Below are 19,223 nucleotides of genomic sequence, written 5' to 3' on the forward strand. Positions count from 1 at the left end.
GAGTCAGTAAATTTCGACCCACAATGCAATTCCTCAATGTCGGCCGATCTCACTAGACTGGATACCATCTCGCGAGAATCAAAGTAAAACTTTTGAGAAACAGATAAATTGTGTAATTTCCAGAACATCATGCTTTTTAAGTAAACAATCAATATTTTTCGCGTAGTTTTTTCTAGTGTGTTTTCAAAGAGACAGACTACACTTGACCGACGTGAACTTTGACGTCACAATAAGGGGAAACAACTCTAAGTAGTTATTGTAAATCTGCTGAAATATAAATGCCAAAATCTTCTCAAAATCTTTCAGAGCTAACGAATCGAGACATTTCTTCAGAGATAGGAAACAGCTGTAACTTGCTCTCATTGGGATGAATGCTCACATTTATTTTATTCACTGTATTTACGGTAATTTCCAGGAACGTTTTTTTAAATGGGGCGTGGCAACATCATTCAAAAAATCTTCACAAGCAAAAAGAAAAATAAAATTCTCAAAATCAGGAAAATTCTAATCGGGGTGAGGAATGGGGATTGCGTGGTATGCCTTTAGCTCTTTAGCTGCTCAAAAGTGTCTTTATTTTCACTACTATTTACGGTATTACATGCTACCGGGGGATCCATTTTCCTTATGTGATCAACAAATTTTTTTATACGTAAATTTAATTTCTTTTTAAACGGGGGAGGGGGGATTCTGTGATAAGTCAATTTTTATTTGTTTAAGAAAAATGTCTGCTGCAAGAAAAGAAAAATATTATGCTAAAACATTATGTTAAAATCTTTATTATTCAACAACATTTTATCTGAGATAAATTCTATACTGGCGTGCGACCAGTATATAAACAATCTGATCAAAATCAGATTTTTGATCCGCTCCGACAAATTCTGATGTCGCTACACTTTGTTCAGCGGCTATCAGAATTTCGGAGCGTTATTAAGATCTGATTTTAATCAGATTGGTATATAAATAAATAAAAAATCTTATGAATTATGAATAATAAAAATTTACTGGAAAATTGGTATATTTATTTTATTTTGCATTCTTCATTTATGTGTACTTGACGTCACTACTTTTATTTTTATTGATTTATCATAATTCATTTTTGATCACCTGCTGCGCTCGCCCCAACGGTCGCACCGTAAAACATATTAATATGTTAAGTGTGGGGGGGGGGGCGATTTTGGTCGAGGTGAAAATTCCAGTTTTAGACGTAGAATGAATGCGTTAAACGCTAAGAATTATTTAATATCTATGCTTCAAACGAATAGAGCAGAGAGAAATCAGCTTGAAGAGGAACTTTAACAGGTATACTGAACCATTGTAAACCACAGCAGGGCACGAGGCCTGTTTACATGACAAAAAATTCTGTAAAAGTACAGAAGAAATTATTGTAAAATTTACATTTTAATTACTATGAAAATTCCAGTTTTAGACGGAGAATGAATGTGTTAAAAGCTAAGAATTAGTTATTTATGCTTCAAACGAATAGAGTGGAGAAAAATTCGCTTGAAAAAGAACTTTTACCGGTATACTGAACCAATGTAACTAAAAACCACAACAGGGCTCGAGCCCTGTTTACATGACAAAAAATTCTGTAAAAGTACAGAAGAAATTATTATAAAATTTACATTTTAATTACTATGTGCCCATAATAGCCTCACCAAAAGTCTGAACCTAAACAATTTATGGTCTTCATGAATATTATAATCATACATTCACTTTATGCTCCACTACTGTGAAAGTAGAGAAAACTCTTTCGGTGAAGTGATGAACTCTAAAGAGTATCGTCACACTTCGGCTTGTGCTCGGTGTGACAACAAGTGCATGTATATACAGCGCAGGTGAGGTTGAAAACTGGATAAATGATAATGGTATACTCTAAACTAGACTGCATGCCAGGACCTCATGTCTGAATTCATCCAGGGAGGTACTGTTTATTGCTCTACATGTGGCAAGTTGTTCTAGATCCTGGCACCATCTGGGAAAAAGGAATGCTTAACGGTATATAATAAAGTCCTAGCATAGGGAATTAGGAATATGTTGGTGTGGTTTCTGGCTGCAGTCATTCTTGGATGTAACCGGTTGTTGGAATAGCTATCAGTCCATGCACTGTCATGTACGTCATAACAACTTTGTTCCTGACTCGGCTTTCTTTTATATATGTCAACTGGAGAGTTTCAAGCATTGATGTTACACTGCTAGTCTGTGAGTAGTTGTTCATCACAAATCGAGCGGATCAACTTTGTACTGCCTTCAATTTCTAGATGTAAAGGGCTGTATGCGGGTCGCACAAAATAAATGCATACGCCATTTAGGGTCTTACAGTACCAATGTTGAATAGCGTGAGACCTGCGAATTACACTGGTACTGCTGCAAGTTACGTTGGATAAAAGCTTTGATGGAATTTGCTTTCTTCGTAATGTTGTCAATATATCATCTAAGATTCTTGTTGATGGTACTAACTGCAAGGTATTTGGCAGCTTCCACAACGTTTACCTTGTGTTCACGGATGAGTTTAAGAATGTAAGAGTTTACGTTTGTTGGTAACTTTCTGCATTTGGCATTTGCTGGGGCGGAACTCCATCTGCCAGCCTGTTTCCCAGTGTAATTAACGACAGATCTTCTTGTAGTTTTACGGTGTCTATATCAGTGCAGATGGTACGAGAAAGTACACAGGCTTCGTCAAAATTGGCATATCTGAGTAGTGGACATTCCGGGGGGGGGCATTAATGAAGAGGAGGAACATCAGCGGTCCAAGAACGCTCCCTTGAGGAACTTCTGACTAGACAATACAATGTAGCATTGCTTGAACTCTTCTCATCCACCAATACCCGTTGATTGCTTCCACAGAGGAAATCTATAATCCGTTGTAGACTGGACCCTCTAATTCCATAGTACAGCGCCTTATAAAGCAATCTCTCATTGGGGACCGTATCGAAGGTTTTGAGGTCCAAAAGGAGAAAGTCTATCTGTTTTTATACTCTTGGCTGTCAGAATCTCCTGGGACTCGCATGAACTATTCTTCTGGAATTCGTGTTAATTAAGTATCAGTGAAAAATCTATGCTCTTCCAGATGTTTTGGAATGCTACTGCATAAAACATGTTCTAGGATCTTGCACGTAACTACTGTAAGTGAAACAGGCATGTGATTTGAGCTTACATTTTTCTCCTCTTTGAGGATTGGAATTACATTTGCTTCTTTCCAGTCGACGGTAGTTTTCCTTGCGTAATGGAGGTCTGGGAGAATGTTGTAAACATGTGAGTTAAGTTGTCTCCTTGTTCCTAAAAAGGCGAGATGGTATATGATCTGGGTCACTTGCTTAATGGATAATCAAGGTACATAGCAGTTTACATACTGTAATCCATAGCAGAATGTGAAATTGGCCCTTTGTCTGGGATGGTGCCCACGTCTTCGTCGCTGTTAAAGACTGAAGAGAACTTTTGGTTTAAGATGTTCGCCCTGGACTCGTTGCCTGAGTATATAGGTTTAGCCATCTGTGTCTCTGAGTAATGCAATTCCCGTTGTTTCATATCTTCAATAAAGGTCTTATAGGCTAGTTACATTCTTTATCTTTTAGTTTTTAAGACATTGGTATCTTCTGCTGTCCGTCTTACTATCCCCTCGCGCAACTCTCTTTTTCGTCCTGATAATCCTTTAATAGCTTTTGTTGTTCATGCTTAGTGAAATCTGGTTGACGAGAGTTTTTATGTTGCAATATCCTCCAAGATCTTCAGTAAGTTCTTTTTAATAAAGTCTTACATTGCCTGGATAGGGCCCTGTGAGTGGAATTTTGAGTGGACACCGGGATTCATGCTTATCGTCATCTCTTCCAGTGTAGAGTTGTCTGCAATTTTACAAGTATTTTTTGCGCTGTGGTGGCTTGTTGATCTTTGCTGTTATGTTATTATCTATGTAAACGATCTCATAGACAATGTCATGATCATTCATTCTTGGTAAAGGCTCATCTGTTGACAAGTGTTGGTCTAATAGTAAAGAACAAGTCTAGCACATGATCTTTCCTAGCTGGACAGGAGACTATTTGTTCTAAGTTATAAAGTCCAGGAATTTCATATTAACCGATGTTGGATAGTAATGGTTTGTGTTGTCCATTGTATAACTGGTAGGTTGATGTCATCGCCTATCCAGAAGTCAGCTCCTTTACTTTTCTTATTCAATTTGTCCACTTGTTGCTTTATGTTCTCCATGCATGCCAAATCACTATTGGGTGGACGATAATACTTCCCACTATGATTGATTTATTGCTCTGAAATGAAATTTTCACAAAAATGAATTCAGTATCACTTTCGTTGTCTGGGTTCACTTTTTCACTGATGTAGGACCAGACCAACCAGCACACCTCCATAACCATCCCCCCTGTCCTTCTGCTGCCTCACCATTTATTTTTGAAAACATGTCACATGTATACGACAGTGTTATACTTGTGTTGAGATTGCATCGGTACAAGAGAGGTACCCCTTTGGGAGCCTCCCGCCCATCATTTTTACAATTTCAATAGCCGGATACCCTGTTAATATAAATGTTGTCCCTTAAAATGTTTTACATACCGCAACACATCTAATATCTGCACTTATGATACAGTTATGAATCTTCTTTGGATATTTTCGGCAATTGCAACTTTTGATGATGTCATGAGTGAGTCACGTGTTATACTTTCTTAATATGGCTACCAGTGAAACCGTTAGTATGCATTTTTGAAATGTTGTCAATTGAATTATCTGTAACGAACATTATTTTCTTTATTTTTGTAAGTAAATCTCCATCAAACCAACAGTTATAAACGTAGATATTTTATATTTTTCCCCATCTCTATTCCCTTTCTCTCATTTTTAGGCTTTAGTTAGTAGCAATCTTTTTCTCTTGTTTCTTTTTAGCTAATGTCAACAATCTGTGTGATGTAATTTGTCTTTTCTTTTATTTGTGTTGTTTTGGAGAAAAAGTATCTTTGATGTCTGTGCTTATTGGCAAATCAAAGTTAAACACTCACACAAGATGAAAAGATCATCAGTGGTAGCAATGCTAAACTTTCTATCTGTCGAATTCGGATCAGCGGACTGCAGAGATACTTCTGCCATCAATGTTCCAGGAGGGCTGTCTATGGAGTTTGTCAAATCAGATGATGGAACAAACAAGTACAGAATGTGGGAAGGGCTGATAAATTTAGAAGCAGTTGAGACACTTGTATGCTGAGGGTAAACAGAATTAGATTGAATCTCAGAATATGTGGTGAAGGAGGAAGAATGAGAAAACTCATCAGACGAGGAAGAGGATATCGTACAAATTGCTGGTGCATCTGAACCTGAAGTTGTTGCAACCAGTTGATGAGCCTCTGGCATATACGGCAGCAGTCTGACTATGAGATATAGGATTGCCAAATGGAATGCTTGAATGGAAAATTGTAATTTCACTCGTTACTATGAAATATCCATCATGCCTTGAATCCAGGTATGATGTTGTTCGGAGTCGCAGAAGATTCCGAAACAAAAAGTATAGCTGGCCATTTGGACTGTCTTTTTTTTCACGTTGGGGGGCTTCTTGCAAAGATACTCTAAGCTGAGCAGACTTTGTTGTAGAATCAAAATAGGAAACCATTGACAGATTAATAAGGTGTGTGAGGAGGAAGTGCAAGAATGCGGATTCCATTTGCTTGGGTCATCTGCAGTAGGCCGAGAACCTTCGGCGGGAATCCAGTGTCAGCAGTTACGGGTGATAAGGCCCGCAGTATTTGAGAAAAGCCTCTTCAGACCACTGCTCTCCAAGAGCATTAGTCAACAAGGCCTTTTTCTGGAATATTCTGACAGTATGGAGAGGAGCATCCGCTGTTTAAAAGAACTCCAGACTCCTTTTTGTCTTTCCTTTCAGGACAACTAAGACAGGCATTCGTTCACCAACAGCATTAAAAGAGGTAAGAACAAAAGTGATGATTCCCGAGAATTAGAGATGCGTCCAGGAAGAGAACGAGACTTTTTTGGCACAGACATAGGGGAATTGTTCAAATTAGAAACCTTTTTCATCACAGTTCTAAATGCATTATTGCTTGTCATGGAGATGAAGATATTGCTTGTCATGGAGACGAAGATATCAAATTCATTGTACATTGTGTAATGGTATGTGAATGTCTTCATTTTCGTAGAGTATGAAGTTTCCCGTCATATTTCAGCAGGATATAGGAATATGATGTCTTATATTTACTTGACTTGTCTTTGTTGGTTAATTTTCGAACAAATCTGTTTAAAAATCTAGTCCATTTCTACTAAATCTATACTGCCTTCTGAATTCTACATCTGACCAGCCTTGTAGGGGATCAGCAGCTGCTCGGGAGCAGCGCTTTTTTTTGTCGATGTGGCTGAAGTCCAAAGCAAGCTGCCATACTAATCACTGTTTGAAGTGTTTTAACCGCTTCGTGAAGTTTAAACACATATGCTGGCTTTCAGCATCTGAAGGGGGGGGGGATGATTGCCACCCCCTTCACTTTTTTCTATAGTAGCATGTGAAAATATAAAGTAAATATAATAAAGTTCCTATAGAATTATTTTAAAATCGTGGGGCCGAACTTTCGATTATGGTGGTGTAACGTGCCCGAGAGCCCTTGTATTACAATAAAACAAAGATGAATAATTTTAATGAATTTATTGGTGATTATGTTAAATTAATAACTTTTAAATTATGAAGACTCCTGGCACCCAACGTGTATAGACTGGTATAGTTTCCAATGTAGTGTTTGTTTCTCAACTTATATTCTGCTCTCCTACTCTGCTTCTCTCAATCTGCTTCTCTCAATCTCAGTCTCTATCCCCTGCGGACTGACCCTCGATCTCTGGATCCGCCTGATTTATATAGCACTTTGTGTCACCAATGTAAATACCGGTAATGACATAGTACTCAACTAACGTCACATTTTTGGTGACTTTACCAAAATCGAGGTAACCGGAAGTATGGTTTTCTTAAATTTGGACGAAACGCGAAATCTGATAAAATGTGAAAATTACGAGAAAATACAAGACACTGGTGATTTTAACAACATAGGGAGACAAGTAACCAAGCTATGTTTGAAGGTATGAGTTGTTTACCGAACCGAAATAAGCACTATTTTATTGACGTTTTCTACTTCACCAAATCACCAACTATAGAATCACTAACATCATACCAATACGAATAAACAGCAATCACCCTCACGTTCTTATATTATAACTAAGGTTTAATAAATATAACACACCAATCATCTGCAACACAGGCTTTTACACAGCATTCAAGATTGCGCTTATTCGGTAAACACAAGGGAAATGATAAATAAGAGCGATAACTCTAGACCGATATATTACTGTCATGTTGTAAATTTTGAATTTACTGGGTGGGTGTAAATACAAAATTTACAACATGACAACTTGTCATGTTGTAAATTTTGTATTTACACCCACCCAGTAAATTCAAAATTTACAACATGACATTACAGTGGGTTTATATTTGCTTCTTTGTAGGGGTGTAATTTCGTACAATGTAGATCCTCGTTTTCAGTTTCAGTAAAAAAAATATTACTCTTTCGAAATGTATATACCAGGGAGTGAGCTACCAACAAATACCATTAAAACTGAGCCACCACGAATTATAATGCGGACTCCACAGAATAGTAGCTATTCGCACTGCATTCCCCCTGCTCCGGCGATGAACATTTTTTTTTATGATTTGAGGACTTTAATTTTTAATTGCTTGTTTAGTATTTTAGGATTACTCTGGTCCTCCCACTTAGATAAGTGTTGATTTTGTACTTAATCAGACTTCAAGAACTAGTAAATAAGACAAAATCAAGTTCTAAAGGCATTTATTTCATGTACAATATACATACAATACATGTAGCTGCTAAACATGTATCTGGTATTTGTTATCCTTTCTAAAGTCGGTACATTGACATACGAGTCGTCCGTTGCTTGACCAGGAGCAGATGCTGTAGTCTTTGAAGGAAAACTATGGTGATTTCTGCAGATTCCTTCTTAAATCCCATTGGCTCATTTTAATAGCTTGTGGTGTCGCGCTTAAACTGCATGGTGGTTCACTGAAAATGACAAAATGATGCTTTTTTCCGCACCCAGGGGATAACTGTATCCTTGGTTGAATATGGCGGATTTCTTCTCAAGCCTAAGAAAGAGCATACTTTGTGAAGAAAATGTTTTATATTGAGAAAAAATAAAGAGATAAGTTTTTACGTACAATTATGTAACATTTGAGATATTTCATTTTTGTACAAAATTAACATTGTACATGGTTTTCCTTTCATGTTATTTATTTATGTATTTATCTATTTTCATGTATTGTAATTAGCCTTTACATTAGTGCAAAACTAAGCATGTTACTGAGTATATAAATTATATTGTTATACTTTCATGTTAAATACTGAAATCTGATTGGTTAAGACGCAGTTAATAATATTTACTATTACCCTCAGCGTTAGCAACGCACTTGGCAACGGGTAACATTAAAAAATGTTACATGCGCGAAAATTATGCGCGTACGGTTCGCTGTAGAATTCACGTTATTCCTATATAAAAGCAGTAAAATTTTCTTAAAAATTTTAAAAAAGACATTCAGTATAACAAAATAAATAGTGCCTGTTTGGGAGGATAACAGTTGAAATTGACACCCCTCGAAAACCATTGTCAACCTCCGCTTCGCGTCGGTTGACAATGGTTTTCTCGGGGTGTTAATTTCAACTGGTACCCTCCCAAACAGGCACTATTTATATATTATTTTTCTTGATATCAAAATAAATATTAACGACGTATTATATAATTAATGCATGTGGTTTTTTTAGTGAGTAATCGATGTTAAAAATCAAGTTCTATACAATAAATTAAACCGATTTAGATTTGTTTAAACAGTTGAAAAAAATATTAAAGATGACAATAAGGAGTAGTTGTGATTACTTACTGGTTCCATTGCTCAATCATGTCGACCTCATGTGCCTTCTAACACAGAAACCAATAAAAGCCAATACCGACAGGCCTGCTATGACGCCAAAAATGACGAAAAATATGATGTCATGAGATCTGAAATAGACAAGATGATACAAGGAATTTCGAAATTTTACGAGTAATGCAAACTCGAAAATTAAAAAATGTAAAAAATGTCATTTAATTTTCGGGCAGATACATGTACTAGTATAAACTAGATGAACTTCAAACTTTGCTAAAGTTCGCGAGTTTATGTTACGAAAAACGGTTGAGTCGTAGAATTAAGAACTGGCATAAAATAAAGGAATCTACACTGTTCGATTCATGTTTCGAAAGTTTCCAAAAGAACGTTTACCTTGATGAACAGCAGTATTGATGACCCTCCTCTCCACAGCAGTACGGATTGTCTGAAGACGTGCACAAGAAACTCTTTTTATACAGTATGGTGCCATTCCCACTTATATTGTAGCTAGTGCATTTTTCTGGCACTGGCTCAGCAGGATCCAAATCTTGACTATCTATAACTGCTAAAAAGAAAAAGTAAAGTGTAACATCAAGAACAAATACCTTATTAACTTAAATTCATGACACTTATCTGTAATATACATGTAAGAGTTATCATTATTGATAAATATACATAAAACGCAAGAACTTCCGAGGGTGTACAATATAATATTTTTGATAATTTTGCACATTACCTGGAAATACCAATTCCATCGTTTTTCTAAAAATATTAGTCCTTTTAGCATAGATCTAGAACTTTACCTATATTTTGGATATATAGTGATGAGCAGTTCATCAGTGCACTTCTCTTTTTTTTTTTTAAACTAAAGGTATTTGGTACATATTGTGTAGTGTGTTTACAAGTACGTGCATAAAACGATGCTTGGCAAAAATCTTTAGCTTTGAAAAATTATGTTTTTAGCTGTGACCAAAAACGTATAAGGAAAGGAGAAAATATTGATACCCGTACATAACCCATTTGAACACCATTCAGCCCCAGGGGGATCCTATCCCATTATCTCCACATATAAATTCTAATCGAAGTTTTTAAAATTGAAAACGCTTTACATGTATTTTGATTCACGCCTTTTTCTATTTCTGGTCATCTGATATACGAGCAAGATTTCAAGATTAAATCTTCTAATATCGTTGTCAATTCGATCAATTGGGCGATTTCATTCATCTGGAAAAGGGTTTCACTCGCGTGTACAAATGTAAATGTACATCAAACAATTGCTAGTCAATTAAGTGTGTATGTTAATTGGATAGATTTCTTCTAAAACATTCAATCCAAAGTATAATATATGTAGTTATATGTTCATGTACGTTTTAAGTAATAATGCACGATTAGCAAGTCAACAAATAGTTTGCATGGTTTTATGCAGCCTGATTTTTATTTTCTAGATCTATTATTTTTATTTTATTATTATCATTATTTTAGCATCGATTGTACAGGTAAACTACAGGAAATATGCAGAAAATGCACACTGGTTAAAGGTATATGTGGCGTATTTGGATTAAAATTTTTGACATGAGTTTGAGTAAATATTTACATCATGCTTGATATAATTAGACGTTTCACCAACTCTGGGCCCACAAAACATGTTCTTTCTTCAGTTATTTGTCTCTAAACTTTGCTACACTTCTGATGAATATTAATGTTATCCGCCATTTTTTACGCCACTGCGCATGAGAGCGGGAAAACCCAGCATTGAAAAACACGATGGAAGAAGAGGTAAGTGTAAAGTTTGTTTACAATATAGAATCACCTTTATCATGTCACAAATTAGATAATTCTTATATCAGATGTCACTTGAACCATTATAAGTCCGTGATTGATACATGTAGAACGATATGAATTGTTGGTTATGTGTAATAAAGGCGAAACACGATTTTAGCGTCATCGACAGTTTAAACAGAGTTAAACTATGGGGCCCCCTGAGGGATACATGTACTGAAAGTTTTTATCGGTCATTATTTTCAGAATTTAGATTTAAAATTGCTTTTTTAATATCGAAATAGTATTGAAACTGCGGAGTAGATATTTTAAATACATTCAATATTTATATCTATCTGGATTAATACGCTTTTTCACAATACGTACTGTATGTTGAAACTGAAAATGATATATAACTTTGATGTCTATAGATAAGTAGTGGAAGTTCAAGTCCTGTCAGACGACCAGGTTTACGCCAGATAGCTGAAAGGTTGGAAAGCGATACCAGTTCAACCTCAAGCCCAGTCAAAAGAGGGAGGGGGAGAGGAAGGGGGAGAGGAAGGCCAAGAGGGAGTGGAGCAAGAGGCAGAGGCAGAAGAGCAGACACACAAGAAAGAAGAAGGCACAGAGGGGATGAAGCAGCTGATGCTCTCTCTGAAAGAGAACGTATTTTAGAGGTAACACACACAATGCAGTTTAGTTTTTTTTTTTTTAGAAACAATGTTATACTGTACTCCTTTGCACCAATAACCATGATGAATTGGGAAAATTTGGTTTGATATTTATCAATCCCTTTTTTTAGACTCGGATTGAAGGAATGACTGATGAAGAGAGGAAAGATCTCCTCCTTAAAGCAGGAAAGAAGCATCCCAGTCTGTTTATGGAGCTGATTGAAAGAGTTCCACATGGTGGATATCACCCACAGCCTGGAGCAACTTCTCCGAACTGGTGTTCCTACATGAAATGCAGAGAAATGCCCACAGCAGTAGAGAGGGTCTGTTGTGGACGCCCCCCCAACAGTTGTCAATCTGACTTGCCGGTAATTTTTTCTATGAGTTAAATTCCATAAGACATAACAGATTTCATTTTTCACCTCCCTCCTCTTTCTTTACATCTGTATAATTGTCTAGTTTTTTTTTTCCAGGACTTTCGCCTCTTGGTTCTTGATGAACTAGTCCTGCAGATGGCACAGCTATATAGACAGGATGTATTAGCCCTTCCTGTAGATGATGATTATAACAAAGGGAAAAGACACGCGGCCTATCGACAATTTATATTGTGGCACCATGGGCGATTAGGAATTGGAGTAAGAAGAGTCATTCCAAGTTGTTGTGTATGGGCAATTAGGGACAAATTTCCGGACCAATTCGGACAGTATCATGGGTTTGTCCCATCACGGTTAGGATAAACCAAACTTGTGTATATACTGTAGTCCTTAATTTATGAATTTTATCATGTCCCTTGAAATTACTTCTGTGTATAAATCAGAATTGGTCCTTTTACTACCACAGGGTCCAAGCCCATTTTGACATTAATTTCATCTTTATTTATGGTTACATTGAAATTAATGTCAAAACATGCTTGGCCCCTGTGTTTACTACTATTCTTGAATCTTTACAGGGCTTGATGGTCATGGCTTGGTTTTTTTTTCGTCTTTATTAACTTCTTTAGAATAAGAGCTCTTCAGAAAGATGTAGAAAAATAACTCTTAATTTTTAATAATAGAAACTTTGGCATTTTTAACAAGCGTTGATAGCAAAAAAGGGCATTTCAATATCTAAAGTAAACGCTATGAGTTATACATTGACCATCCAGCCTGTAGGATGTTTGTGCATACTATGAAACTTCATGTTCTATTTTGTTTAGTTTTCATACTGTTCCTTTTTTAATAAACTATGTTGCATTGACATGGCATGTATGCATATATTATATTTATGATTCAATGTGTTTAGTTCTGCAACCAGTGTTCTTAAAAAATATTTGTCCTACATAAGTATATCTTGGTAATTTCATGTATCACTTTTCCATTTGTTTACATCTGCTGAGGCATATTATTGTCATTATCCATTTTCTTGCATCTGTTCTGCATTTGTTCAAATTGCATTCATTTGTCTACTATCTTAATTAAAAATTAGAATAAAACAACAAGTCTAAATAATACTTTCATCATTATTTTCATTATTTGTTATGATTCATTCATTAAACTGTACAAAAGCAATACAAGTCATACAACTTCAGCTGCAAGTCTATGAACTTTGGTCAAAGCGGGATTTCTTTTCGGCAGCTAGTTCAGCAGTAGGTGGTGGTGGCACGAGTGCAATATTTCCTGCCAATCTTCGGGATCCCCCTCTTCAAGATCCTGTTTTTTGTGAAAACCCTCTTTAAAAAAAAACTTTAAATTTGGCCAAACATTTTCGAAGGCATACGTGTTTTACATGCGAATGACAAAGTAGGAATATCATACTAGCGTCGATATCGGGGGCGAATCTTACAGGGGGCGAACCAACGCGTAACAATTTGTTTTGTAAACAAACGTTCCAAACAACAATCGGGAAAGATAATACATATACGATACCCGTCGTTTTATAGAATACATGTCATACAGATAAACAATCGAACCAACATTAATAAACTCGTCAAAAAATTATGACTAGGTAATTGTTTTTTATCTGCCATATGTCCTAAATAGAGCATGTTAATGTATGTAAACGTAAACAGATTGAGAGGGTTGATAAGATATAGGAGAACGATAGACACAATATAACGAAGGTAAGAGAAAAAAAATGTCGAGTAAACAATGAAAACAAGAGTGAACTTTTTACGTAACCTAAGTTTATTACATAGATTAGCATTATACTTACCTATGATCACAAAAGTTACAATCAATATCCACCATTTCATTCTGTAACGTGTCCAATATAGCTGTTAATGTCCGAAAATGTAGTCTGTTATTGTTGTTTAAATCTACTGACAAGCTGGTCTGCCTATATAGGGCGAAAGCGCCTTAGATGAATACCCCAACTTGGCCAACGTATACATGTAGAATATATATAGGTGTAGTGGGGTTATAATACAGGTTGGGAAAAATTCAGGTAAGCTATCGACTTTTATTTTTTACATCTAGATATCTATTGTAAAATTGATACTATTAGTAATTTAAATATATTCTTTAAGTACTAATCATGCATGTAAGTAGGAAATGCTAATTGTCAACAATTCATCATAACTTCTAGGTAGATAATCTGCAAGAATTGGGCCTTATTTTTAGCCTATGTGTAAGTTCAAACTGTACATGATAATTAAGTACTGGTGGTATAGACTTACGAGAGAGAGAGAGAGAGAGAGAGAGAGAGAGAGAGAGAGAGAGAGAGAGGGGGGGGGCTGAACCGAAAAAGTTTGGTCCTCCGCTTCTTAACTCTCTCATATGTCTGATACTCTCTCTGACAACAATTTCAAGATTTACTGTATACAAGGAAATATTCGCCCCGTTTTATTTTCGCCCCTTTCGTCCTCGTTTTCAGTGGGCGAATTTAAGACTGGGCGAATTCCAATTGTTCCAAGGTATTTCTTTAGTACACATGCGAGTCTGGACGAATTTAAAACGGGGCGAAACCATCCGCAAAAAGTATTCCTAAACAAGAGATATTTGTGAAACACTCATGCCTTCATAAGTTGGTGGTGGTAATTATAAAAATAACGGTAAACACGAGCCGCAGACATTAGGAATGTTCATGCACAGGAACTCGCTAATCCGGGCATTTGGACAAATATTAAAACACCGAATGGTTACATTCAGAACTTGTATAAATCTGAGAGCGTCAGAAACAAAGAAAACATAACAAATTAAATAAAGTACTAACGTATTATAAGTTTTTTAATTTTTTAACTGCTTTATTTCCACTCCAAGTGCAACCTACATTATGGCGGGTGACTGTAGACGCTGCTTTGGCAGAAAACAAAATCTGATTTTGAAAGAATTTGAGTCCAAAATATCGTCTATACAAGGGAGATGTAACCATATTGCTTTTAAATTAGAACACCACAGAGAAGGGCACAATATTTGATGACATAGTGGCCGACTCTTACGTTATAGAAACACAAATTCATCTTTTTCAATTGTGGATGAAGCTACACTAAAACACTAGTGAAAAAATTGATCGAACTACACACGTTGGTGTCCAGACAGTATTGCGACTGAAAACAACCAAAAACATTGATATTTATTACTTTTGTACATAGTTTTTGTTCAGCAAATAGCAGAATCGGCAGAGAAACGCCTGACGATAAGTTTGAATTTTGTTCAATTTGACGTCATTTTAAAGGACTAATGACCGTTTTGATAAGGCGTAAAATTCCCCAAACCATTTTATATCGTATTAACAAATGAATACCTATGAAATTCAAATAATCATAAATTTATGATCCAATCCCAAGAAATTGTGAGCCAGTACATGCTGTGTAGCAACCTCTAATGATACAACGTCCACTAATGATATAATGTTGCATTAGTGGTCAGGATGTTGACCACTAATGATATAATTTTATCATTAACGAACAACCTAACCGTCCGCTAATGATATAATTTTAGATTTATATCATTAGCGGTCAAAAACCGTAGCCTCTAATGATATGGGAAAAAAATGAGAAATAAGGACTACCTTGACCACTAATGATACACATTTGCACACATTTTTAATTGCATTAGTGGATGGATTTGCAACCTTTAATGATATAATATGATATAAATTAATATAAAATTGTGTATATATATATATATATATATATATATATATATATATATATATATATATATATATATATATATATATATATATATATATTTGATTTGATTTTCATACGATACTGCATAAGAATTGGTTAATTTTTTTATTATTTTTTTTTGGTTGGGGGGGGGGGGGCGGGGCGTTATTTGATCATATACATGTATTTTGTCCGTTATTGTAAAATACACCATTCTGACATTACCCTGATATTTTGCCTTTTTACTTGAACTGAAATAGTCGCATACAGACAAAATACATACCTTTTATGACTTCGTCTGTTTACTTGAAGATCCAAATTGATTATCATTAATCAAAAAGGAGTTGTGCTAAATATTTTTAGTTGAAGAAAGTTTGAAGAAAAGCAATTTTACGATATTAAAACATTATTGATAAACTTTTAGCGGGATTTTATTAACATGAAAAAGGTCCAATTCATAAGACTTATTCTGCCTGGTGCAGGCAGATAGCTATTCTTGCACAACGCAAACAAAAGTCACACGGGTTTCATATTTTATTTTGTGTGGAAACGTTGCCGTCATGAATAATATTGGTAAAAAACTACAACAAATAGAAATAACAAATTACTAAATAGGAATATATAGAATTTAACTTTATACCTTTAACTGTAAATTACTTTAAAGACCATAATGGTGTGCCATACTTTTAAGAATGTTTTATCTGTAAAATAAATTTCCATCTGTAACTATACTTCAAAAATACAATTTAATACTAACAAATTTGAGCAATTACTTCAATAAAAAAGACTTACTTAGTGGTTCGAGGCACGCATCTAACAAGATTGAAGACGATTGACAAAGTGAGATCGGACTGGTCAGTAAGGCTGACATGAAGTGAGTGATTGACCAGATATAGTTAACTTGTACCAAAAATGATTACCGGGTATATTAAACTCAAAGTGGTTAGCTTGTAAAAAAAATATTTCTGAAGAATTTTAAAATTAAACCATAGACAACACAAGACTATTTGCTATTATGGTCTGTAGCACAATTGAATCACTAATTTATTGTTAAGTTGAATATGTGGGTTTGTTAATTATACCTTAGAACAACAAAGAATATGAAATAATGTTGGTTGAATTAAAACTACTTCAACAATGGTGATTATGTCGGTGTAACAAAAAATGTTAACCCGGGTTAAAAATTGACCCGGGTTTGATAAAATTATATCATTAGTGGTCAACATTCTGTCCACTAATGCAACATTATATCGTTAGTGGACAGTGTATCATTATATAAATAGTGCCTGTTTGGGAGGTTAACAGTTGAAATTGACACCCCGAGAGAACCATTGTCAACCGACCGCTTCGCGTCGGTTGACAATGGTTTTCGAGGGGTGTCAATTTCAACTGTTATCCTCCCAAATAGGCACTATTTATTTTATTATACTGAATGTCTTAATTTTAAAGAAATTTTTCTGCTTTTGTATAGAAATGACGTGAATTCTACGGCGAACTGTACGCGCATAATTTACGCGCATGTAACAATTCGTTGTGTTACCCGTTGCCAAGTGTGTTGCTAACGCTGAGGGTAATAGAGCAAATTATCAACTGCGTCTAAACCAATCAGATTTCAGTATTTAACATGAAAGTATAATAAAAGAGGTTGCTACATACCACGTTTTCAGTCAAATGAAATATTAAATGATTGAAGTCAGAAAAATCAACCTTTGAAATGTCAAATTACCCAAGACGGCAAATATAGCGGATAGTATGAAAGAGTTAAAGTTTTGAAACCGAAACTTTTAAGTACACACATGTACAATTAAACTGTGAAGAGCAAGTTACACTTCTGTTCAAAGACAGTTCAAAACTCTGAAGTCGGAGTCAATTTTCAACAGGGTCAGTTTTCAACGTGTCGATGTCCTTAGAAGTTTGAAAAATATTTTTCAAGCTGTTGAAAACTGACCCCAGGTATAATTTCACGACTTTTGGTATCAATTTTTCAACGTTGAAAAATGATATCCGGGTCAAATTTCAACCCGGGTCAAGATTCCTCGTTACGCCGGCGAATGCGTCATAAATGTCCAATACTCCCTAAACACACCCACGAAAAAGTTTCTGTGTAGTGTTTGTATCTGTATTGAACACAATATTTTTTTCTGTCAAATCAAGATAAGTAGCTTATTAATCATAATTTTGTTAATCTTGCAAGTTTAAGAAAAGTTATTGCTAAGTTGAATTAATTAAATAATCACTGATCGCGACTTGTCTGATAAAAATATGAAAACTGCTCATTATTGTGCTGTCAGTTAATTATCATGATTTCTCAAAATAAATTTAAGTTGAAGCGATTTACCGGAAATATAACATAAACGGCCGGTATTGGTTTGACAATCTTAGCAAACCACGGTCAACATGAACGATCATGGTGGAGAGAGATATATATATAAACAGACACCGGACCATGGCTTGAGACGATGTTGTTTGACATATATTCCTTTTAGCTCTATCTACACAGTTTAACAACAAGAGACAGAGTTCTTAGTCTTAATAACAAACTGTTGCTATCGGGAAAAAAACCCGAAACAATAACAAACAAAAACAAAAATCCATATCAGCATGAATATCGGACAATATTAGGAATTTAAACATGGAGCTGAATTTTTTTATCAGATACAAAATAATTAGGTAGAGCAAGTTCCATTTCAGAGACAGTTCAAAAACCTGTAGTTGGTCAATTTTCAACGTGTGAGGTCATCGGAGATTAGAAAAAAAAAACTTTTTTGAGCGTTTGGTCGCAGTTTTAACGTTAGAAAAGCCCCCGCCCCTCCCCCCCCCCCCCCCCCGCCCTCCAATATCCCAAATCAATAATCAATGTTGAAAAATGAAATCCGGGAATACATTTCACGACTTTTGGTCTCAGTTTTCAACGTTAAAAAAGCCCACCACCCCCACCCTCTCCCCGAATCAATAATCAATGTTGAAAAATGAAACGCGGGCCAATTTTTAACTTGGGCTAATATTCTTTGTTACAACGACATGATCCCTATTGTTTAAGTAGTTTTATTTCAACCAACTTTAATTGATATTCCTTGTTGTTCTAATCTATAATTAACAAACCCACACACACACACACACACACACACACACACACACACACACATATATATATATATATATATATATATATATATATATATAATTTTTTATCATGTTATATCATTAAAGGTTGCAAATCCATCCACTAATGCAATTGAAAATGTGTGCAAATGTATATCATTAGTGGTCAAGGTAGTACTTATTTCTCAGTTTTTTTCCATATCATTAGAGGTTACGGTTTTTGACCGCTAATGATACAAATCTGAAATTATATCATTAGCGGACGGTTAGGTTGTTCGTTAATGATAAAATTATATCATTAGTGGTCAACATCCTGACCACTAATGAAACATTACATCATTAGTGGACGTTGTATCATTAGAGGTTGCTACAATGCTGCCATTTGGCAAAACAATATTTTACATTTTGCTTCGTTTAATCAGTCAATAGAGGGTTTTGGCAAAAACAAGTGTAAAACCATATAAGCACATCATAGTTTATCCTAACACAAAACTTTAGCTGTTTGAAACCTTTAATGGAATAAAACAGTGTACATGTCAGGGTGTTGAAAAGACATAATATCACAGAAATTTAACTAAACATGACTCAACAACAAGATATCTCATGCAAGACTTAGGAAAATTAAAAATAGATCTAGAAGAATGAAGCAAGTACAACACATTTTTTTTTGCATATAGGGAAA

General features: G+C 35.3%; 1 protein-coding gene and 1 long non-coding RNA gene across 2 annotated transcripts; one reads left to right on the top strand and one right to left on the bottom strand.

Annotated features, from left to right (window-relative positions):
- Positions 1–7,815: 7,815 nt before the first annotated feature.
- On the bottom strand, positions 7,816–13,745 carry LOC105324570 (uncharacterized). The gene is made up of 4 exons (XR_899584.4): positions 13,540–13,745; positions 9,314–9,485; positions 8,936–9,054; positions 7,816–8,146 (listed from the first exon to the last, which is right to left on the bottom strand). It is a non-coding gene; the product is annotated as an uncharacterized lncRNA (long non-coding RNA).
- On the top strand, positions 10,455–12,856 carry LOC117686452 (uncharacterized). Its single transcript, XM_066066773.1, has 4 exons — positions 10,455–10,696; positions 11,110–11,355; positions 11,481–11,717; positions 11,823–12,856. The coding sequence occupies exons 1-4, from the start codon at positions 10,685–10,687 to the stop codon at positions 12,084–12,086; spliced, it is 759 nt and encodes a 252-aa protein (XP_065922845.1). The 5' UTR covers positions 10,455–10,684; the 3' UTR covers positions 12,087–12,856.
- Positions 13,746–19,223: the final 5,478 nt, after the last annotated feature.

Source organism: Magallana gigas, chromosome 7, assembly GCF_963853765.1.
Source record: "Magallana gigas chromosome 7, xbMagGiga1.1, whole genome shotgun sequence".
NCBI lineage: Eukaryota > Metazoa > Mollusca > Bivalvia > Ostreida > Ostreidae > Magallana > Magallana gigas.

Bases quoted from the DNA above. Each gene is read 5' to 3' on its own strand.
- LOC117686452 (XM_066066773.1), top strand. The intron at 11,356-11,480 runs GTAACACACACA...CCCTTTTTTTAG, and splicing joins AAAGAGAACGTATTTTAGAG to ACTCGGATTGAAGGAATGAC. The intron at 11,718-11,822 runs GTAATTTTTTCT...TTTTTTTTCCAG, and splicing joins GTTGTCAATCTGACTTGCCG to GACTTTCGCCTCTTGGTTCT.